The sequence below is a fragment of the Phocoena phocoena genome, chromosome 11, assembly GCF_963924675.1.
Source record: "Phocoena phocoena chromosome 11, mPhoPho1.1, whole genome shotgun sequence".
Classification (NCBI taxonomy): Eukaryota; Metazoa; Chordata; class Mammalia; order Artiodactyla; family Phocoenidae; genus Phocoena; species Phocoena phocoena.
In genome coordinates this window covers 21,714,468-21,738,960 of record NC_089229.1, presented here as the reverse complement: position 1 = coordinate 21,738,960, position 24,493 = coordinate 21,714,468, and the positions used below count along the sequence as shown (strand labels likewise).

The 24,493-nt window shown below is 36.0% G+C and overlaps 1 protein-coding gene and 1 non-coding gene across 4 annotated transcripts in view; one reads left to right on the top strand and one right to left on the bottom strand.

Moving 5' to 3' along the window:
• Positions 1-24,493, bottom strand: part of ANKS1B (ankyrin repeat and sterile alpha motif domain containing 1B) — a 1,192,652-nt gene that overhangs the window by 986,936 nt on the left and 181,223 nt on the right. For all 3 annotated transcript variants that reach the window (XM_065888049.1, XM_065888050.1, XM_065888051.1), the window contains exons 3-5: positions 21,367-21,523; positions 15,416-15,712; positions 4,487-4,562 (exon numbers count right to left, since the gene is read on the bottom strand). In XM_065888049.1, the coding sequence (XP_065744121.1) occupies positions 4,487-4,562; positions 15,416-15,712; positions 21,367-21,523 (530 nt within the window). The remainder of the gene's footprint in view (positions 1-4,486; positions 4,563-15,415; positions 15,713-21,366; positions 21,524-24,493) is intronic.
• On the top strand, positions 8,924-9,027 carry LOC136131697 (U6 spliceosomal RNA). The gene has a single exon (XR_010656425.1). It is a non-coding gene; the product is annotated as a U6 spliceosomal RNA (small nuclear RNA).

The window sequence follows — 24,493 nt, the reverse complement described above, 5'->3', positions numbered from 1 at the left end:
TTTTACAGATCTTTTCCTGTAATTGATATCTAGTCTCATAGTGTTGTGGTTGGAAAAGATACTTGATACAATTTCAATTTTCTTAAATTTACCAAGGCTTCATTTGTGACCCACGATATGATCTATCCTGGAGAATGTTCCATGAGCACCTGAGAAAAATGTGTATTCTGTTGTTTTTGGATAGAATGTCCTACAAATATCAATTAAATCCATCTTGTTTAATGTATCATTTAAAGCTTGTGTTTCCTTATTTATTTTCATTTTGGATGATCTGTCCATTGGTGAAAGTGGAGTGTTAAAGTCCCCTACTATGAATGTGTTACTGTCAATTTCCTCTATTTTGGCTGTTAGTATTTGCCTTATGTATTGAGGTGATCCTATGTTGGGTGCATAAATATTTACAATCGTTATATCTTCTTGGATCAATCCCTTGATCATTATATAGTGTCCTTCTTAGTCTCTTCTAATAGTCTTGATTTTAAAGTCTATTTTGTCTGATATGAGAATTGCTACTCCAGCTTTATTTTGGTTTCCATTTGCACGGAATATCTTTTTCCATCCCCTCACTTTCAGTCTGTATGTGTCTCTATGTCTGAAGTGGGTCTCCTGTAGACAGCATAGATATGGGTCTTGGTTTTGTATCCATTCAGCCAGTCTGTGTCTTTTGGTGGGAGCATTTAATCCATTTACATTGAAGTTAATTATCGATATGTATGTTCCTATTCCCATTTTCTTAATTGTTTTCGGTTTGTTATTGTAAGTGTTTTCCTTCTCTTGTGTTTCTTGCCTAGAGAAGATTCTTTAACATTTGTTGTAAAGCTGGTTTGGTGGTGCTGAACTCTCTCAGCTTTTGCTTGTCTGTAAAGGTTTTAATGTCTCCATCAAATCTGAATGAGATCCTTGCTGGGTAGAGTAATCTTGGTTGTAGGTTTTTCTCCTTCATCACTTTAAATATGTCCTGCCACTCCCTTCTGGCTTGCAGAGTTTCTGCTGAAAGATCAGCTGTTAACCTTATGGGGATTCCCTTGTGTGTTATTTGTTGTTTTTCCCTTGCTGCTTTTAACATGCTTTCTTTGTATTTAATTTTTGACAGTTTGATTAATATGTGTCTTGGTGTATTTCTCCTTGGATTTATCCTGTATGGGACTCTCTGTGCTTCCTGGGCTTGATTAACTATTTCCTTTCCCATATTAGGGAAGTTTTCAACTATAATCTCTTCAAATATTTTCTCAGTCCCTTTCTTTTTCTATTCTTCTTCTGGAACCCCTATAATTCGAATGTTGGTGCGTTTAATGTTGTCCCAGAGGTCTCTGAGATTGTCCTTGGTTCTTTTCATTCTTTTTTCTTTATTCTGCTCTGCAGTAGTTATTTCCACTATTTTATCTTCCAGGTCACTTATCCGTTCTTCTGTCTCAGTTATTCTGCTACTGATCCCTTCTAGAGTACTTTTAATTTCATTTATTGTGTTGTTCATCGTTGCTTGTTTCATCTTTAGTTCTTCTAGGTCCTTGTTAAATGTTTCTTGCATTTTCTCTATTCTGTTTCCAAGATTTTGGATCATCTTACTATCATTATTCTGAATTCTTTTTCAGGTAGACTGCCTATTTCCTCTTCATTTGTTAGGTCTGGTAGGTTTTTATCTTGCTCCTTCATCTTCTGTGTTTTTTTCTGTCTTCTCATTTTGCTTATCTTACTCTGCTTGGGGTCTCCTTTTTGCAGGCTGCAGGTTCGTAGCTCCCGTTGTTTTTGGCGTCTGTCCCCAGTGGCTAAAGTTGTTTCAGTGGGTTGTGTAGATTTCCTGGTGGAGGGGACTAGTGCCTCTGTTCTGCTGGGTGAGGCTGGATCTTGTCTTTCTGGTGGGCAGGTCCACGTCTGATGGTGTGTTTTGGGGTGTCTGTGGACTTATGATTTAAGCAGCCTCTCTGCTAATGGGTGGGGTTGTGTTCCTGTCTTTCTAGTTTTTTGGCATAGGGTGTCCAGCACTGTAGCTTGCTGGTCGTCGAGTGAAGCTGGGCGTTGGTGTCGAGATGGAGACATCTCGGAGATTTTTGCCATTTGATATTACGTTGAGCTGGAAGGTCTCTTGTGGACCAGTGTCCTGAAGTTGGCTCTCCCACCTCAGAGGCACAGCACTGACTCCTGGCTGCAGTACCAAGAGCTTTTCATCCACACGTCTCAGAATAAAAGGGAGTAAAGTAGAAAGAAAGAAAGAGGATAAAATAAAATAAAATAAGATAAAATAAAGTCATTAAAATATAAAATATTCATAAAAAAATTTTTTTAAGTAAAAAAAAAAGAAAAACAGACAGATAGAACCCTAGGACAAATGGTGTCAGCAAAGCTATACAGACAAAATCTCACACAGTAGCATACACATACACTCTCACAAAAAGAGGAAAAGGGGAAAAAATAATAAATCTTGCTCTCGAAGTCCACCTCCTCAATTTGGGATGATTTGTTGTCTATTCAGGTATTCCACAGATGCAGGGTACATCCACTTGATTGTGGAGGTTTAATCTGCTGCTCCTGAGGCTGCTGGGAGAGATTTCCTTTTCTCTTCTTTGTTTGCACAGCTCCCAGGGCTCAGCTTTGGATTTGGCCCCGCCTCTGCGTGTAGGTCACCGGAGGTAGTCTGTTCTTTGCTCCGACAGGATGGGGTTAAAGGAGCAGCTGATTCGGGGGCTCTGGCTCACTCAGGCCTGGGAGAGGGAGGGGTATGGAGTGTGGGGCGAGCCTGTGGCAGCAGAGGCCGGCATGACGTTGCACCAGCCTGAGATGCGCCGTGCGTTCTCCTGGGGAAGTTCTCCCTGGATCATGGGACCCTGGCAGTGGCAGGCTGCACAGGCTCCCCGGAAGGGGGGTGTGGATAGTGACCTGTGCTCACACACAGGCTTCTTGGTGGTGGCAGCAGCAGCCTTAGCATCTCATGCCCGTCTCTGGGGTCCGTGCTGTTAGCCGTGGCTCATGCCCGTCTCTGAAGCTCCTTTAAGCAGCACTCTTAAGCCCCTCTCCTCAGGCACCAGGAAACAAAGAGGGAAGAAAAATCTCTTGCCTCTTCGGCAGGTCCAGACTTTTCCCCGGACTCCCTCCCGGCTAGCCGTGGTGCACTAACCCCCTGCAGGCTGTGTTCAGCCTACCAACCCCAGTCCTCTCCCTGCGCTCCGACCGAAGCCCGAGCCTCAGCTGCCAGCCCAGCCCGCCCTGGTGGTTGAGCAGACAAGCCTCTTAGGCTGGTGAGTGCCGGTCAGCACTGATCTTCTGTGCAGGAATCTCTCCGCTTTGCCCTCCGCACCTCTGTTGCTGCGCTCTCCTCCACGGCTCCGAAGCTTCCGCCCTCCGCCACCCGCAGTCTCCGCCCGCGAAGGGGCTTCCTAATGTGTGGAAACCTTTCCTCCTTCACAGCTCCCTCCCACTGGTGCAGGTCCCGTCCCTATCCTTTTGTCTCTGTTTATTCTTTTTTCTTTTGCCCTACCCAGTTACGTGGGGAGTTTCTTGCCTTTTGGGAGGTCTGAGGTCTTCTGCCAGCATTCAGTAGGTGTTCTGTAGGGGTTGTTCCACGTGTAGATGTATTTCTTATGTATTTGTGGGGAGGAAGGTGATCTCCGTGTCTTACTCTTCTGCCATCTCCCCCTCTCTCGCATGTGTCTTTTTGAATTATGGTTTTCTCTGCGTATATGCCCAGGTGTGGGATTGCTGGGTCATATGGTAATTCTATTTTTAGTTTTTTAAGGAACCTCCATGTTGTTCTCCATAGTGGCTGTAACAATTTACATTCCCCCCAACAGTGCACAAGGGTTCCCTTTTTTCCACACCCTCTCCATTATCCATGCCTTTTGATCTTAAAAAAATCTGACCTCAGTTCCAATTTTATTTCAGTCACAATATACATATGGAGACAAATAAGCCTACTTTGTTGTTCCTTGAAAGCTTTCCCTCTAAAAGGTTTCCTTTAAATCACTGCAGCTTACAAACAGTAGCTACTCAGTTGATGAAGTAACTAGAAGAAGAATTTACCTGAAGGACAGGGAACTCTAATTTCTGCTTACCATTATTCACAATATAAAAACCTAGGGAAAGTAGTACGTTCTTTAATAAACCAAGTAATTGTCTTAACTTCACGGGGATCAGTTCCATCCTCCTATAGAAGGCAGACATTTCCTTTTCTTTTTCTTTTTGGTAGTTTCTATTTTAATGTGATTTAAGTGTTTAAAATTATAATTTCTAAAAGCTTTTTATTAAAGTATCTACTGAGTAAAGGAAGGTACACATTGTTATCAGTTTTTTTCCCTAAACATTGAGGCTCAATTCTACATGGTATGAATACGTACCTGCAATTTAGAGTGAAGGTAAGAAATAAGGGTGATTGTCAAGAAAAAAAAAAAAAAGTGTCATTTTCCTTTGTCTACTCCTGAAATACAAATAGTTTTTGGTAAGATAAGCCCCATGGAGAATCAAGATAAGTTCCATGGAGAATCGTGATAGTTACCTGTTTCTAATAGAACTCGCACAACATCTACCTTTCCAAACAAAGCTGCTTCATGAAGTGCACTCCCTTTTTCTGTCTGGAAAAAAAAAAAAAGAAGGAAAAAGAAGCACAGTTGCATTAGGAATGCTTAGGTTAAAAAATTCTGTCATTTTATGTATTCATACATATTCTCTGTAATCTTAGCACTCTGACAGAAAGGTAGTGTGAAATAAAGAAGAGATCCTAGAAACAAAACCCAAAAGCTTGAATGTGTGAAACACCTCTGCTTCTGTGTAGCCATTTGACCTTGTTATGTTGGTAATCTTCCTCATCATAGCATTTATAGTACTACATTATAATGTTATGTGATTGTCTATTCCCTTTAATAAACTGTAAGTTTAGTGGAAATGTAGACACCTATTTTTTTCATCATGGTATCACCAATGCCTAGAAAAGAGTACCTCAAAAATGTAGACATTTAAGAATTATTTTGAGGGTAAAAGGTAGAAGAAGGTAGGAACATAACATAGAAGACAAGAATATGTGAGTATTGCAGGGAGAGATTGGTTTCTGCCTTGAGGAAGATCAAGGAAGATTTCAAAGAGGAAGCTTTTTTAGCTATACATTAAAAAAATTTTTTTTCCTCTCAAGAATTTTAAAATGTCTACCAGGTCCTTAGCATGTGCACATGTCTCTGTGTGTTAAACTGAACACTGTCATCATGGCAACTTTGTCCTCTTGTACTAAAAGTAATCTCTAGTATGGGATTTTCATCTCAATACAAAAAAGAAATATCACTATAAAATAATATATAATGTAAAAATGTTTTTAATTAATAAAATATTATTGTATAATTAACCCAGTATAAAATGGTTTATAAATGCATTGTTAAGGAGGCTTGAGGACCACTGAAGATCTATCAACGTGATCTGAATTTATTGCCAAAAAGGCATAACTGAAATACACTTGATTTATAATTTTCTGGGTATGATACGTATAGACACTAATAAACATGGAAATAAAATAATTTATAAATATATATATAGCACTATACGAAAGGAAAATTAAACTGTAGAAACTTATGCAGCTCCTTAAAACAATGTTTCAATGTGTGGCATAAAAAGTTAATTTTTTTCACTCCCTAAAAAATATCCCTTGAAATAATCTAATTCTTCTCACTCTCATTCTATGTCTTTCAACCAACTTTCTTACTACTAATTTGATTTCCTTCAAATTTTCACAAAAGTTTGGACTTAATGTTAGAAAAACCCTTCCTGGAATAGCACACCTTAAAATTTTGAAAAACTAAACAGTATTTTAAATATAGAGATGAAAAGGAAAATGGAATTCCTCAGAGCCTGGGGAAGGGAATGAGGGACAGAAAGTATGAATCCAGGCATTGAGCACTGGAAGAAGAATTTGTTCAAGGAAATCTACCAATCCCTGATAGATTAGTACCTGGGCTTTAACCAAGGTGGGACTAGGAGGGGAGCAGGAGACAAAGTCTGAAGCTCAAGCAAGCTGAGAGGATAGATCAAGGACTCCTACAAAAATTAAAACCCCCAAAGAACAACAGCCTCAGTAAAAAAAAATAAAATAAAAATTAAAAACTTGTTACAAAAATCTGTTGCAGAGAGGGAAAGTAAGGTTTTAGCTCTAAACAGATTAGAATGACAGAAATAAATCCCACTGCTCTAAGAAGTCCTACCCACAATTCTGTCCTCACAAGGGTTTGAGGCCAAAGTTAACACAATCTCTGTGCCCCTCAGAGCCAAAAATGTAGAATAAAGTGATTTGGGTTCATAGTACCAGAGGTAGACATAAATGCTTAGCAGAAGCAGATATAAGTCCTCTCTGAAAAAATACACTTTAAACTCAGGCCTCCAAGAGTTCCAAGAGTTAAAGCTTTGAAAAACACAAATTCAAATTTAGAAACCACTGAACATGAAAGGAAGTAACCCACTATGAGTAAGAAATAGTAGAAACAAAAAAGAAGATAATGGACTTCCCTGGTGATGCAGTGGTTAAGAATCCACCTGTACAGTACAGTCCAACTATACTTTTGTTTGTACTATCCAACAGTACAGTCCAACTATACTTTTGGACTGTAAAAATTAGTCAATCTTTCCAAACCCATGGTTGATGTAATTAGCTTCTTTGATAAGAGAATGTGAGAATTGTCAAAATGGAATGGATCATTCTCATAAACTTAAGGGAAACAGTGGAACTAGGAACTATTTCCTGCTATCCCAGTATTATCACAAATAGTATAAAATTTAAATAGGTCAAATTTATAGACTTTTCCTTTTCAAAATATAGGTTAATTCCGTAATATTTTGTAATTTATCATCCCCTACCTTGAGTCAGCATCTATTATTCTCATTCAAATTACTTACTACCATTCTGTTCACCTCAGCACTCTCCCCCAAATCCACAATCCATAATTGACCAAACCTTGAAAAACCGTGTTCTCATGAAATAATATTTAGTCTAAAACATTCTAAAAGCAAGTGGAATGTATACAAAGAAATAACACTAGGACTTCCCTGGTGGAGCAGTGGTTAAGAACCTGCCTGCCAATCAATGCAGGGGACATGGGTTCGATCCCTGGTCTGGGAAGATCCCACATGCCGTGGAGCAACTAAATCTGTGCGCCACAACTACTGACCCTGCGCTCTAGAGCCCGCGAGCCACAACTTCTGAGCCCACATGCCACAACTACTGAAGCCCACATGCCCTAGAGCCCACGCACCACAACTACTGGGTCTGCATGCTGCAACTACTGAAGCTCACGCACCTAGAGCCCATGCTCCGCAACAAGAGAAGCCACTGCAATGAAAAGCCTGCACACCACAAGGAAAAGTAGCCCCCCTCACCGCAACTAGAGAAAGCCTGCATGCAGCAACAAAGAGCCAACGCAGCCAAAATAAATAAATAAATAAATAAGAAGGCAGTCTTAGGAGAGAGCTGACACTGGCTGTGGATGCAGGAGCAAATGGGCCCACAGCCCTCAGTGCCCCTAAAAAAAAAAAAAAAAAAAAAAAAACAGAAATAACACTAAAATAGGTGAACCCAAATTTGGGGCCTGCTTTTCCAATGGATCAAATTTCTCCATTTCTTTAAAATTAATCATTTAAAATAAACATAGTTTCTGAATAGACAATTATGCAGTTGATAATATAGTAACACTTCAATATTTATACAGTAAACAGATATGAAGCACTCACAATGTCTTAGCACCTTTCAGGGGAAAAAAAAACCTCCAATCACAATTAGTGATGAAAACAGCTTAGTGAGAAGACATATATATCTTAATGCTGAATTGCTGATAAAAGCAAAAGAAATTCTCTCTCCAATTGGAAATGGCTATTAAAGTTAAGTCTCAGTAGCACCAAAACTGAGAAAAACAAACGGTAGGAAAAGGGGAGAGGATATAGAAAAGAATGTTCCTATTTTTAAGCCTTGGGTTTTAGCTTCCTTTTTGGTTTGGCTGTATGTATTTCCCTGATACATGAAAGCTCAATTATGCATTTAAAGAGATCTTTGTTATATTTTATCCAAAACCCCTGGATGTTTCAAAATGGCTTTTTGGGTTGTATTCTAAGAGTGCCAAAACAGCAGACAGAAAGGGGATGTGAGGATGTCAGTTTGCCTGCACTGGTTCCCCCTTCCAAATTTAACACTCTAACCATAGCCCTTCTGAAGCTTGCAAAAGAGAATGACCAGATAAAGGAAGACCAATTTTTTATTAAAGGAGAAAATAAATAGAACAAAGATATAAAGTGGGATTGTGATGATGATCAGTAGAGAAAATAGCACAGGTAGCAGGGGAAATAAAAACTATTGAGAAACAAGACCCACTACCAAAAGAAGTAACAACCAGTTAGTAAAGATAAACTTGATAGAGAAAAAAGAAGCAAAGCCAATGAGAACGGCATTTAACACAGAAGTAACAACCCCTGATGCCCTGTCTGGTACCAATTAGCCCTGTAGGCATCTCTTGGGATGAAAGGTAAGAATTTAAAAGATAAGAACATCCTAGCCTTTGTAAATGAATAAATGTCTAAACAACTTGAGAAGCAACAGATCCTTTGTACCCTACATTAGCTAGACTATATCCAGAGTACTGTGTGCAAGCGTGGATACTAAAGTTTCACAGGAACATCAACAGATTGGAATATGTCCAGAGAAGAACATCCCAAAACAAGAATCTAGAAAAACATCATGTGAAGAATAGCTGAAAGTTATAAGTAGGTTTAGACTGGGGGTGGAAATGGCATAAGAGAAACAGGATGTGTCTTCAAAAAACTCAGAAATACCATTTCTCCTATTCTAAAGAAGATCTCTTCCTCTCCTCCTATTTAACTAGGGACTTCTGGCCAATGTCTTTACCTTTCCTATCTTCCTTCACTTCTGTCTCAGAGGAAGCATCCATTCCCCTCATTAAGGCTAATCCTCGTGCTCGCTTCAGCAGCACATATACTAAAATTGGAATGATACAGAGATTAGCATGGCCCCTGTGCAAGGATGACACACAAATTCATGAAGTGTTCCATATTTTTATTGCATAGCATAGGGAACTCTACTTAATATACTGTGGTAACCTAAATGGGAGGGAAGTCCAAAAGGGAGGGGATATCTGTATGTGTATGGCTGATTCATTTTGTTGTGCAGTGGAGGCTAACACAACATTGTAAAGCAACCATACTCCAATAAAATTTTGGACCATACTCCAAACTAATACAAACCATACTCCAGACTAATACAGAAGCAAAGGAAGAAGCAGGGAAACCAGCTAGGAGGCAAGAGATAATCAAGACTTGGGCTCTGGTGGAAGTAGTGAAGGGAATGAAAAGTACTGAAATTCTGGATATAGTTTGAGCACAAAGCCAATAAAATCTGATGAAGAACTAAATTAAAATGTGAAGAAACCCTAAAGTTTTGCGGCCAAACAACTAGAAGGACAGCGCTACCATTTGCTGAAATGGTAAATATTGGAAGATGGACAAATTTGGCGAGAAGGGGTTATGGAGGCTAAATACTCAGTTTTTGGAATGCTGAGTTTGGATGCCCATTAGCATCCAATAGACATGTCCAGCAGACACCTAATTTAGAGTTTATGGTAAGGTCCAGGATGAATAAATAAAATTTTTATTGTTAGATAAAGATGTCATTTGAAGCTGAGAGACTGGATGAAGCCAACTAGGAAGTAAGTAAAGACAGAGAAGAAAAGAGGTTTAAGTACTAAGACCTGGGAGACTCAGATGCTTAGAGACCAGGAAGATGAGAACGGTTAACCACAGAATAGGGACGTCACAGATTACATTATTAGTCCCTCCTATTGCATGCCCTCTGCCATACAACACTGCAGCTCTTTGCACTTATGTGGGTGGAGTATATTTCCCTACCCATTGATTTGGAGCTTGGTTTGTGACTTGCTTTAGCCAATGGATGATAGCTAATATGATGCAAGCAGAGGCCCAAAGTGTGCTTGCTTGGTTGGGCTTAGGCCATGTCCTGACTAGTCCCAGGAGGAAGATAATAAACACATGGAGCAGAGCTGCCCAGACTAACTTACAACATAAAACAAAGCTTCCCCAGCTGACCTGTAACTTAAGAATGAAAAAAAATGCTACTGCTTATGAATGTCTGAGATTTCTGTGCTTATCCTACAGCAGTATTGTGGCAATAGCTAAGAGAGAGTAACAGAGTTACAGAGTTCCAATGTAAAGGTTCATTGGGAAGGAATGAAAATAAAGCCTGACTCAGGGAAAAGGAGTATGAATCTACAAAAGAGGACAGAAAACAGAAAGACTTAATTCTTAAGCAGCTAGTGATAACAGGTTCATGAGGCCTTGCAGATTTATCTAACTGCCACACTGAATGGCAGGCAATCAAAATCTTTGGCTCAACCTAAAATAATACTGAGAAGGAACAGCCAGTGAACTACATGAGAACCAAGAGAGAGTGGTATCTCAGATGTCAAAAGAAAAAAGTGTTTCAAAGAGGAGGGAGAGATCAACTTTGTCAATGCTGATGATAAATCAAGTAAGATGAGGACTAAGAACTGGCTATGGATCTAACAATACGGCAATCATTAGTTACCTTCACCAAAGGAAAAAAACAAAGAATTTTTATAGAGTAATAGAGTTGGAACGGTTTCAACAGAGATGAAGGAAAGAATGTGATATGAGTAAAAACAAGTATTTTGCCATTTTTTTTTAGTCCTGTGGGTATTACTTCCTCTAGAATATGTTCTTTAATTTCACCTGTAGTCAGCAAGATAGATCTTTGCAGAGGGCTCTTTTAGAAACGTGACAAGAATGACCAGGTGTGGGATTATCACTACATTCACCAGAATGGTCAGTTACCCATTCTCTAGCTACTGCTAACAAAAATTGCTTGTAAGTCATTTTATTATGTGCATTAAGGCTACAATAAATTTCATTTTATTTAAAAACAAATATGTTGCCATAAAGAGGATCAGAGAAAGAAGAAGACAGCTAGAGGAAAATTCAGGTTCAAAGGAGAGGGTTTTTTAAAGATGGGAAATATTGCAATATCTTTGCGTCCTTCGGGAAATAATGCAGTTAAGAGGGGGAAAACATTGTATTAAAGAGGGAATATTTGCCAGAGCAATGTATCCCAAGTCAATAAGAGGGGATAGGAGCCAATGCACAAGTAGAGAAGTTAGCCTCAGATATAAGCCTAGAAAGTTAATTTAAAGCAAGGAAGGAAAGCAAATATACACATATTGGCAACTGTGGAGGTGAGAATATGTGATTGGTTCTGTTATCTCAGTGAAATAAAAGCAAAGTTGTAATCACAGAGGGATGACAATGAAGGAAGTGTTGAAGTTTTTGGAAAAGAGGAGAAATTTTAAAATAATCATCTCAGGAAGTAGAAGAGTAAGTACAATCTTCTTGTTTTGGGCTTCCCTGGTGGCTCGGTGGTTAAGAATCTGCCTACCAATGCAGGGGACAAGGGTTCGAGTCCTGGGCCAGGAAGATCCCACATGCCGCGGAGCAACTAAGCCCATGTGCCACAACTACTGAGCCTGCACTCTAAAGCCCACATGCCACAATTACTGAAGCCCGCATGCCACAACTACTGAAGCCCACGTGCCACAACTACTGAAACCCATGTGCCACAACTACTGAAGCCCGTGCACCTAGAGCCCGTGTTCCGCAACAAGAGAAGCCGCCGCAATGAGAAGTCTGCGCACCACAATGAAGACTCAGTGCAGCCAAAAGTAAATAAATAAATCAAAATTAAAAAAAAAAGAGTAAATGAATTATTAAAATGTAATCTATCCATTTAGGCACATATTTCTCCTGCCACTGTAAGCACTTGGAGAGCAAAAACTATACCTTACTCAGCTTTGCACCTTAACAGCTCCTAGCATGCTAACTTGTACTCTTTACTATTAATTTTCTGTAATTTTACTTTCCTTTCCTTTTACATTCATATAAAACCCAATTTCTTAATATTATGCTAGTGCTTTAACTCTTTGAGTTTTAATAAGATAAACACACACAGTTAAAGCACTAGCATAATATGACACTATCACCACCTAGTTACCCAAAATCAGGTTTGAAATCCATAAAAATAATTGCTAATTTCAAAAGAATCATGCTAATTAAACCCTACTTTCTTAATATCTTAATACGATTGATTCTCTTTATTAAGAAATTTTTAATGCTAAAGGATTTATAAGTAAATATATACTATGAAATCAACCAAATAGGAATTAAATTATTTTGCTCACTAGCTCAAATAGGTGTTATAATTCAAATTTGCTCAGAAAGAAATGAAGCAGAAAACAAAACTTCTACAAAAAGTACAAACATAAATGCTGCATTTAAAAATATTTGTAATTAAAAGATCCTCCAAAGCCATCTCTAAATTTTGAAGAATTATTCATAATAACTTGAATGTAATTGAAGTCTAAAAATGTAGTACTGTGATTTACCAAATAGGATTACTTTTAATACTGTTAACTTCCAACTAGTTAACAAATTAATGAATATTAAAGCCACTGAAACAATTTAAGGTTACTAATTGGTATGGTTCACTCTCAGCCAGTGAGAATATCAACAAATCTCTACTTCAAATTTAATATTAAAAAATGTTATAGTGAATCTGATGGTAAACCTAGGTGACAGTTAATTTGAATAACATTAAAAAATTAAATAATCACAAAAAAGGGTAATGAGATGCCAAAAAATGTTTTATATGAACAAAGCAATAATAATAAAAACAAAAAATCAACTAACACTAACTATATTTAATGGAAGAGTCAAGTCATTGAGATGTATTGTAGAAATATGTTGTCAGCTCTGCTTCCTGGAACCTTCAAGATGAAATCATAGAGTGAGCATCAGTGAAAGAGGTATAGCAACCAAAATGTTGCCCATCCTGCTCAGGTACCTGCCCTGATGCTTCTGATTAAGTGTTCACATATTCTGAACATACTGTGTACCCTTTCATCTGATTTGTGAGTAACAAAACCAAATGCTATCAGTGGCCAAGTAGAAAAATCTAAAGGAATGAATCATAGAGAGAGGCTGAGATCTTAGAAGGTATATACCCCACCGGGAAGTATTTAAAATTCAACATTTTAAAACACTGTTTTAGCCAAATAATACACATCTGCAAGCTAAATTACACCTAAAATTCAAAGTCCTTTTAGACTTTCAAGGTCTTCTTCAAACATCACTCTTCAATGTCTGCCCAAGTTCTCCCTCTTTAAATCTATATTTTTCTCACCTATATCTTCATAGCACTTCGGCCTAGCATTTATTTTAATATGTCATGTAACAGAAGTTATTCTTGCAAGTTTTTGTGTTCTCCACCAAATTTGGGGCACAGATCCTTTTTAATTCTCCAAAAGCACAAAATACAGTGTTTTACATAAAAAATATAAATTTATAAAATTGAATCTGAACTCTTACTTTTCTAGTCATGGGACATATAGTGAATTATTGATCTCAAACAGCCATAGTTAAAGTCCTTGGTTATAATGCAATCTGTGCAATAAAGTTTAGAAATATTCCAAAAGTGTTAATAAAAGCAATAAATCTAGATTAGAGAAATTCAACATTTAGACAATAAACATCTAGCTTATCATTAAACATACTTTAAAAAAGTAACTCTGTTAGTCACCTATAATAAATAGTAAACATGTATCTATCTCATTTCAATACCCCTTTGCAAGCAAAGTTGTTTTTTTCTTAAATATGAGGGCTAAAAAAAATTCTTGTGCATATTTTCAAGGCTGCCAAAGCAGAATAAGCAATTTAGAAAAGGTATTACAAATGTCTAAATAACACAGGCAAAGGTCTAAGGAAAATTCTGATGCAGGGAGTCAGTCTGAAACCTAAGATTAGAAGGCCTAGGATTTTTAAAACTTAAAAAAACAACACACAAAAAACCGGAAAGACACAGTATTCAACCTCAACAATTCCTAGGAAAATAACCTCACAGTTGAGCACTAATTCCACCTTGAATGTGTAGATTTGTTTACAAAACTGTCTGCATTTATTGCCTCTGGCTATTCACACCCCTTTCATAATTCACACCCTCTTCTACTTGAAAGGTAGCGTCTGTTTTCCTACCCCTTGAATTTGGGATGCCTTTGTGACGTATTGCCCAATCAAACATGGCAAAAGACACAATATGTTTGTTCCAAAGCTAGACCTCAAGAGACCTTGTATAATCCTGTTTCTGTTTCTCTCTCTCTCTCTCTCCCTCTCTCTCTACCATGTGAACAAGCCCAAGGTGGACTGCTTGATTATGAAAGACACATAGCAGTCTCACCCATTACCCCAGGTAACAGCCAGTCACTCCCTGAATCACAGACACTTAATTGATTTACAACTGACCCAAGACACATGAGAGAGAGCCCAGTCAGGACAGAAGAACTGCCCATATAAGCTAAGACTAAACCATAACCTCAGAATTATAAACTAAATAAATGGCTATTGTGTTAAGCTGTTAAATTTTGGTACAGTTTACTATGCAGCAAAAGCTTATCAATATATAGGGGAGAAAAGTCACAATCTGACGGGAACCAAAAGGATCTCTGGAAGGTAAGTATGTTGCCAGTGACTTGGGGGCTAAAAAAAAACAGTCATAAAAGGAGAAAATGGTAAAAAAAAAAAAAAAAGCTAACCTTGGAATTAGGGCTAATGAGACAGATAACAAAAGCAAGTTGCTTTTCCTTGTGGAGAAACAAAACCTATCCAAATGTTATCTGTCCTTCAAAGCTCAACTCAAATCACACCTCCCAATAAACTTTTTTCTTATTGCCCTTAAGCATAGTGATCCTTCCTTTATTAGCCATGTATAGAGGTACATTATTGTGGAAAAAGGCCTGGACTTTAATCAGTAAGTCTAAATTCACATTCTGGGTTTACGAGCTATGTATCCTTAGGCAAGTTTCCTAGTCTTTGAATCTGATTCCTCATCTCTGTACTGGAATTTAATGGCTCTCAATCCCACAGGATAGCTGTGAGATTTGTATTCTAAATGTGTCGACATATTAAACACAAAGTACAACTCAAAAATGTTAAAGTGAATTTTGTTCCTTTCATTCATTCATTCATTCAACTTCGACTGGACTGAATTACTGGTGTATGTCAGGCTGTGTGCTAGATACTGGGAGAAAGGAAACAATTACTAAGGAGACCACACACAACTGCCATCTAGTAATCATTTTTCATGTGTATAGCCCTCAAGGTAGAATGAGGTTAGAGATTATGCCTTATATTTCTTCATATTTCCCAGCTGTGTGGTGGGGTATTTTGAATTGAGTAGTTACAAAGATACATGTAGACCGTTTGACCAGTTAAAAAATGGTAAGATTTCTTCCTGTAAGTTTTAACATCTGTATCTCAAAGCAAAACAAGAGCACCATTGCTTTTGAAGCATAGCTAAAAGAAGACTCACTTGACAGCTCACATCCATTCCTGCTTCCAGCAGCACCTGAACAACTGCTTTGTGACCATTGCGTGCAGCAAGGTGTAGTGGTGTGTGCTTTCGAGTGTTGCAGCTCATTAAGTTAGGGTGTGCACTGATGATCATTTTGACCACTCTAAGCCGTCCATAGAGGGCTGCCAGGTCCAGAGGAGTTTCCAGCTTGCTGTTCCTGATGGTAGGATCAGTGAGCTCTTCCAGGAGAACAGCAACTACTTCTGAGTGTCCATACTGAGCGGCACAGTGTAGGGCAGTTTCATTTTCATTGTTCTGTTAAGACAAAGACACAAAGTGCAAGTTTTCAGAAATTCAATCCTTTATCAAAACCTATATACAGTCATTTAAAACCTGAGATGCTTTGAAAATGTAAGTTTAAGATTTATCCGTTTTAATAAGTATGCCTAATAGAATTTTATATTTGATACTAGTACCTATCATTTATTACACCAAAAATATCACATTTTATTTTTATTACTTCAAATGAAAAAATCAAACTTTTCCCTACACTATATATTCCAACTTCCAAGAGTGATAAATGATTTAGCCATGTTAGTCAGTAGCCCTGCTGGGCCCAGATGGTCAGTGTTATCTGCACTGTGCATCGTGCCTCCATGACATTTGTTAATGAGAGAGATTAATAAGAATTATAATACACTTTTAACAGACTGGCTTTCCAAAAGGTAGTTGAGATAGTACATTCTTTGATAATGAAAGATTTACAGAAAGGCTTCCCAAGTTGTTTCATTTTATCTTTCATTTAAGTATAAATCAGTGCTTCTTTTGCAAAGAGAATAAAGACATACTGGCCCTAAGATTAAACCATATCTTTTTGAAATATAATCATGGATTGAGAAGCAGACCATACCCATACCATACAAGTATCACAGTATTACACGTGTAGCTTATAAGTGTTTCAGTTGAAAATCAATGAGATTTCCCCAGGAATTTAGCAGAATAAAAAATGTTAAAATGGAGAAAACTGAACCCAGTTGCAAGGGAGATGTACCCTTTCAGATTCTTTGGGCAGATGGTGTAGGTATATGCAGTATGACTATGTCAGGAGGCAGAAGGGTCAATCAGGAGAAATGTGAACAAGAAATTTTAGTAACAAAAATGCAATGTCCTAAATGAGGGTTCTAGGGAGCAAGGGAGAATTTCATCATCAGAGTCATTATCATAGCTATCACTATGTGCCAGGTACAGTTGCATTTCATGTTTACTCATCTAATCCTCACTAGGAGATAAATATTATTATCATTATCCCCATTTTACAGATGAGGTAACTGAGGTAGTAAGTAGCTGAATAACTGCCCTTCAATTATACAGCCATTTAGTATTGAGGCCAGAATTTGAACCTAAATAGCCTAGACCCAAAGTTGGTACTTTTAATACCATCTTCCACAATAGAAACTATTACTACTACCATTTGCTGAGTGTCTAAAAACTTTACATACATTGTCTCCTTTAACTCTTACAAATGATCCTACAAGATTGGTATTAACATCTCCGCTTCACGGATGAGGAAACTAAAATACAAAAAAGTTAAATTACATGCCCAAGCAGATTCAGTATCTTTTGGAACCTGTATCCATCAGAATCAAAAACTCATTTATGCTCTTTCCACTGTACCACACTGCCTGCCATGTGTTTCTTTATTGCCAAAGAAGAAAAACATGGAGCTAGTAATCTGAAAGCAGAATTTCTATAGATCTTTCCCAAAAGAACACCAACTGAGTTGAAATAGGAAGTAGCTGCTTAGACAGCTGTTCTAAGGGTACAAACCCAAACAAATCTTATCGTTCCAGAAAGTAACTCAGCCTTGCTCTGGATGATAAAACAATGCAGATAAGTAAGTTGAGAGTAGAGAGAAGATTTGAAAACTTAAAAAGAGGAGTGATGGGGGAAAAAAAGCACAGAAAAGTCTTCTTACTACTTTACTTTTCCAAAACAAGTATCAGAAGAGGGCATTTGAAGGCCAAACGCAAAGGAAAAGCTACTCCTTGAAGACAGTCAACAAAAAGTTAAGATCTGACAGATGGGGAATCTAGCTGGAGGTATTGTTTTTTCCAGCATTTTGGGGGAGCCATTCCTGTTCTTAGTTTAAATGTGTTATCATAGTCTATTTCCTCACAGACTGACAACATAGAGGCTTGCACTCCCTGATTTTATTATCTGGCCAAGTTTTATAAACCTGATTTAAAAATCAATCTTATTACCTTAAACCATGAAAATATGATATAGAAATATGCCTCCTGACCAAACCAAATTTCCCGTTGGTTGAAAAGAGATTCAATCTCATTTTTTAAGATATACTACCTCTTTGAGGAAAAGAAAAGTAAATGATGAAACAATACCTCAAAGACCTCTCTACCTTTGCAAAGGCCTTAGCCTAGGAAATTATAAGTGCAAAATTGAAATTTTTCTATTAACTCCAGTTATCACTGTTCAGATCTCAAGAAAAAATTATTTAAATCATTCAAGTCTTACTCAGGAGAAAATGTTCATAGAGTTTATCTGTAATATCGAACACACACTTGGCTTGTCACGTCAGTGAAGACCACAACTGTGCTACCTTTACAAAAAGGCATGGTTGTATACTCATGTCCATACTCACTAGTGGTCTAACAAAATCCAATTTGAAATAAATAGGCTGTGATAAAGCACTAATTAATAATTGCTAGTATGTCTACATTAAATATTCTTAAACTGTTTTGAATTCCTTCTTTTTTACCAGATGAGTGTTCTCTGAAAAATTAGGACACTTCCAGACAATGGGTGGCAGTATGAAACTGGCTAACAAAAGTTATTTACCAAAGATCTTACTTCGAAGTCAAACTAATGGAAACTATCTAACACTAGCTGGATTTGAGTTCTGGTGAATGGCAAGGGAATATACTTATGAGATAAGGCTCCTCTGGTTTTTGCTCTAATGTTAAAATACAGAAAAAAAGAGGAAGAGAAGGTGGACGAAAAGGAAAGAGGAAGGAAAGGCAGGAGGGAAAGGAATATACAGAGAAATATAAATTGAAAACACACATAACATCAGAAGAAAGGAAATAAACCTGTTGACAAAAGACAGGAAGGATGTGGCAATTATAAAAATCAGGGCAGAGTCCACTTTATTTTCAAAGTTATGTCACCCTAAGTTGACCACTAATTCTAAGACAGTATAAAATGGTGATCCAGGTTGAAGTGCTAACATGTACTTATTAGCAACAATAAATCACTCTATCTCTCTTAACTTATCTTACTGTAAAATTAGAATATTATCTTCCCTATAACCTTAGAATACAGCTTATAAACCAAAAAAGATAACATATAGGAAAATGCCTTATAAGCTTTAAACATTAAAACATAAGGTAGAATTACTTTTAAAGAAAGTTGTATTAGAAACCAAAGACAGCATTCAGAAATCAGAATGAAACCCTGACAGTTATGCATAATTTTAACATTATAACATAGTGTATTACTGGTTAAAAGCTTGGGCTTTGGATCAGAAAAACCTGAATTCAAATACTGGCTGCATTTTTTAGAAGCTATGATATCATGGGCAAGTTACTTAATCTCTCTAAGGTACTTTCCCCATATATAAGGTAGGAACAGTAATTAACACCTACCTCATCAGGCTGTGGTAGAGCTTAGAAAGATAATGTAGATGAAGTACTCTGCACAATGCCTGGCATATAGTAAACACTCCATAAGTGATAGGATTTACCACTTAGAATACCAGTGTGCTATTGTGGAGGGCTCTGGAATTACAGAGATCTGAATACAAGTCTGTTTAAGTCACTCAGTAATGTGTGAACTTAGAAGAGTTACTTAGCTTTACTGAGCCTGATTTCCCATCTATAAAATGGAAGTGATAAAAATCACTTCAGAGGATTGCGAGAACTAAGTAAATAACATATCACAGGTAAAAGTGCTTAGCACAGTGCCTGGTTATCATAGGTCTCAATAAATGTTCATTACCATTTTCATTCCTGCCCTCTATTGCTTAAATACATAAAGGCTTATAATTAATTAGCATATTTCTGTCCCATTCATGGGGAAAAAAGAAATAAAGCTAAAATCAGAATTTACCTGTGAAAACAAAATTCCGACATCAGAAACTTTTAGAAGAAATGACATTGAATGAGAACTATGTCAGCACTAAAAGCATATATACATAGTAACAAACAAAAAATACTGAAAGCATGGTATTAAAAACCTCAAGAAATTTCAACTTGTTTCCAATAGAAACCACAACATAAAGCAAGAGAAGTGAAAAAGGAATTCTGAAGTCCAATCACCTCAAAAAAACCTTTTTTATATTTAAATTTATTCAACATCACAAAAAATAACTGTTTCTCTTTAAAACACACCATTACAGTTATATGCCATTTAAAATATTCAGCTTTCAAATGTAAATAAATTCTAGGGTTTTTCTTTCTTATTTTCATGTCATTTAAAAAATATTGTTTGAAGAAACTAACATTCCCTTGCTTAACCTTGGTTTGTTTTTCCATCTTATTATTTCAGGTTTGCTTTGGGGCATTCAGACAGTTTTAAGAATAACCACCAGATGGCTCATTCCACAAATGATCTTTTAACTTGGTTTTCTGAGGCACAGTCAGCATTCTCATAAATTTCCTTTTAGCATGATATGCCAATAAAGATACCCATATCTGTCATTTTTTATAGATTTGAATTAATGAGTGTATTCTCATAAAAATATTCTGTATTTTGTAACCTGTAAACACATTTTATTGTGATAAATATTAATGACAGTGTTCCAATTAATAAAACATTTTTCTTGATTAGTTCTTTATACAACTGCCTTTTGATGTAAGAAAAATATATACATTTTTATTCCCTTTGCTGTTCACAGCTGGCAAGTGCTACTTTTTATTCTTTAATCTGAATTTCAGTCAAAGGTCTGCAAAGTCTGTATCCATTTGAACAATATGCTAATTGTACTTCATTAGATGCGCTTACCCTGGAGTAACCTACTTCCATTGATATTGGATAACTGCCAACCTGCAGCTTAATGCCATATTTGTAATTCAGTTGTTGGACTACATGCTGGTTTTCAAATATGGTTTTACAAAATGGGAACAGTAGGGGGCATTCAGAGCTCAAGATGTTAATACTGTACTAGAGGACTGATTTTTACTTTCTGGAATCTGTGGTCTTATTTATTTAGAATACCGAGAATGGCATTACTTTTTAAATATATGCATTATATGTAACATGGATACTATGTACTTGTAAATATTTTGACTTTATCTATCAGTAACGTCCTGCTGCTTTTTTTTTTACTCAACTTACTCTGGGCGGGTGTGTGTGTGTGTGTGTGTGTGTGTGTGTGTGTGTATGTGTGTGTGTATATATATATACATATATGTATGTGTAGATATAGATATAATCTCTACACATACAGGAAATTTTTAATTTAATGTGTGACTAGCAACTGTATACATTGTATTTTGCATTTTAATTCACAAAATTGTACTTAATGTGAAAGTGCTACGTAAATGGTAAAGCATTATGCAAATGATAGTTGTCACCATTTTAGCATTTAAAATTTTATTACGAAAAACTAATTCACATTACAAATGTGAATTGTTATATCTTTAAATATTCAATAAATATAAAATGGATGCTTACGTAAAGCAGGCAAAAATACTACAACTACTTCCTTTATGTGGGATTTTCTTGTTAACAAATATCTTTACAAATGTCCAACTTAGTGCCAATGTACCATATTTGTACCATTTGTACCATATACAAATGCCAAAGAAGTTTTCAACTTTCTCCTTTAGGAAATTCAGCAGTAGAAAAGTATTTGGCAGGGTAAAGATAGAAATAATCAATTTTTCAATGTGTCTTTGGCTCCGCAAAACTCTCGAAAAATCATAGCATGAGCAAATATTTGTCAAGTGCACCTGTTCGTTGACTCTGGAATGCGATGGTCCATGATGAATAAGAATCTTCACAATTTCCACATCTCCTTTCCAGGCAGCCAGGTGAATAGGAAAATAACCTTTGTTGTCTGCTACATTTGTTGATGCCTCATATTGAAGCAGTTTGAGAACTATGTCCCTAAGAAGTAGAAAAACCAAAAGAATACAACAGAAAAGAAAATATGCTGAACAATGCAGCATTTATTAAACAGATAATTATAAAAGTATACTAGATACTGGCTGGCAATTTATAGTAATCATTCAAGGTACTGAGACATACAATTGGATTTAAGAGTTTGCCTCTTCAGCATTTGGCTATTTTACTTACCTGGAACAAGCCACCACCATACACACACAGAGCACTGACTAACCATAAAACTACCTAATAGAATTCATTTCAGCAAAATTTATCTAATTTTATTAACTGAACAAATTTAGTCAAATAACTTAAAAGAATACCTCCTCTCATCTTTTTCAAAAAGGGAGTATTTCCAGATAACGTGTATCTGAGATTTAGTCTGAAGGAAGAGTTGAGGTGCAAGCAAACTCCCTGTTTACAAAAAAAAGTTATCATACTACCAAGAGACATTTAGGGAGTTTACACATCATCCCTACAGAGAACTGGAATAAGGGATTGAGGATACATATAAAAGAGAAAGCAGCACAGTAGGAAAGAGACCCTGCAATATAAGCCCAAGGTTGAAAAAAAAATTTAATAACTTTTAGCCATAGCACAGGACATACTTTGAATGTGAGTTGTTTATACTTGTGCACTCTTTCACCTTCCTCCTCCAAAGCTAAGAAATGATTTTAAGAGGGAAATTCATTTATGAGACAAATTCTATCACTGACACAGTTTCTAATGATAAGATTTCAGAGAAAATAAAAATAAACCTCATTTTAACATTTCTTTTCTAAAATCAGTATTATTTTATAAGCTTTGAATTTAAATGACTTGAATTTAAAGTCCCAGCTATGCAAACTACCTAATGATATGACCCCTAGAGTATTATTTAGTCTCATTTTTCTTTTTCTTTCCTGTAGAAAATAATATAAATAATAATAATAGTGCCTGTTGCTCAAGACTGGTAAGAACAGTAAACGAGAACATAAAAGAGAAGCCACTCAATAAACAGTAAAACACTATACAAATATTAGTTCTTGCCCCAAATAAAAATAAAATCCTTTAAAAGTAAATATGCTTCCTTCAAATCACCTTTGGCAAAAACAGTCTGAAAATCAGAAGAAAACCTGAAGTTTGTCCAGTTTCTATGCTTCTTCTCACCTCTCTGCCACGTAAAAGTTGTTATATAAGGTCACACATTCTGAGATAAATAACTTACAAAGTGGAAAAAAGAATTCAATACTTATGAATAACAAAAGCAGCTGAGAACCAGAAGATCTGGTTTGAAGTCCCAACTTTCTACTAGTACTTACTAACTTGGCTACCTTGGACAATTCAAATAACCTCTGTCTCTCTTTCAGATATTGTTAAAATAGAATTTAGAGATTATATATTGTTGCCAGTCTCAAAGAGTTTTGGTGTGAATCAAATGAGAAAGGAAAATGACTGTAAAACTGTACACAATCAAAAACTATTCTTAAAGCAGTTTACTGCAAGATTGAACAATTCTAGTGATTTTTTTTAACTGAAATATATCAGCATTTAAATAAAAGTTAAAGTAATACCAAAGGAAGCACAGTTAAATACCTGGATGTAACAAGTAGGATTTATCCTACAAAAAAACAGCCTTCTCCCAATTCATATAGCAAGAAAGACAATTATGTGAAGGGTTTTAATTTCATCCCTCAAAGCCTAAGCAAAAAAAAAAAAAAAAAAGTGAAATTTCTAAAAGCATTTCCTTTCTAGGAGTAAAGAAAAGTTTGATGGGATCATCAATACTATTTTCTTTTACTCTCACTCAAACCATTCAGAATTTCATTTGTTATTTGGCTCAATTTTTGTTGACATTTTCTAATAATGTATGTGATATGCATTCATTTTTTATCTATCAGGAAGATGTATGATATAGTGAAAAAACTGACTAATACTGATCATTTGTATTGTATAGTATTACTATCATCTAAATCAGAAAAGAAAAACCTTCATGTTTATGAAATTATCTTTGGTGAACACCAAGCTCCTAAATAAATACTATTATTTTTATTTCAGTTTTTTAAAGTTTATTCATTTTATTAAATAAATATCTTATTAAATTTATTTTTAAATTTAAATTTATTTTAAAATTTTTATTTAGGTTGAGCCTTTCATCTTGTTCAGAGACACCAGCTAATAAACTGGCTGAGCTCAGATTTCTAACGTGAAAACATATCTGTGAAATATAAAGTTATATCTTTGATCAAATAAGTGCCTGTTAGTCTTGCTGAATCTTAAGCAAAATATTAATCAATATAGTGTCATTAATTTCTTATGATTGTATATCCCTTGTATATGACAAGCAATATGTATTATACAGGCCTTTTTCATCCAGGCTCATCAAGAGTAAATTAAATTTCAGGTACTTTCTTTAACGTCTAAACAAGAATTGTAGTTAATACAGGATCCCACCAAATCAAGGTTTTTTTGTTTTGTTTTTGAGATATAATTGATATATAACATGACTTTAGTTTCAAGTATACAACATAATGATCTGATATATGTATATACTGCAAACTGATCACCATAATAAGCCTAGTTAACACCTATTTTAAAATTTTTATTTAAGTTGCATCTTATATCTTCCAGAGGTATCCAGAAATGAATATTTTGACCATACTTGGTTACCTGGCATGAAATATTAAGTTATATTAATGAACACTGTCTACAGAATAGCAAGCAAAGAAGTAATCCCTATATCTTAAAGTGGCATTCTTTCTTAACAGCATTTGATAAATAAGAAATGTTCCAAAACACTAAAATAAATGTAGTTGATGAGATCACAGGAAAAATAATTCCATTTCCCAGGAACAAAACAAAAATATCAAATTAAATTTAATAATAATCCAACTTAAATCACTGCAACATTTTGTAGCTTGAGGCTAATATATGTAAGTTCAGGTAAAAACAGGAATTCTAAAAGTATTGATTTTTGCTACTATGTTTAAGTTG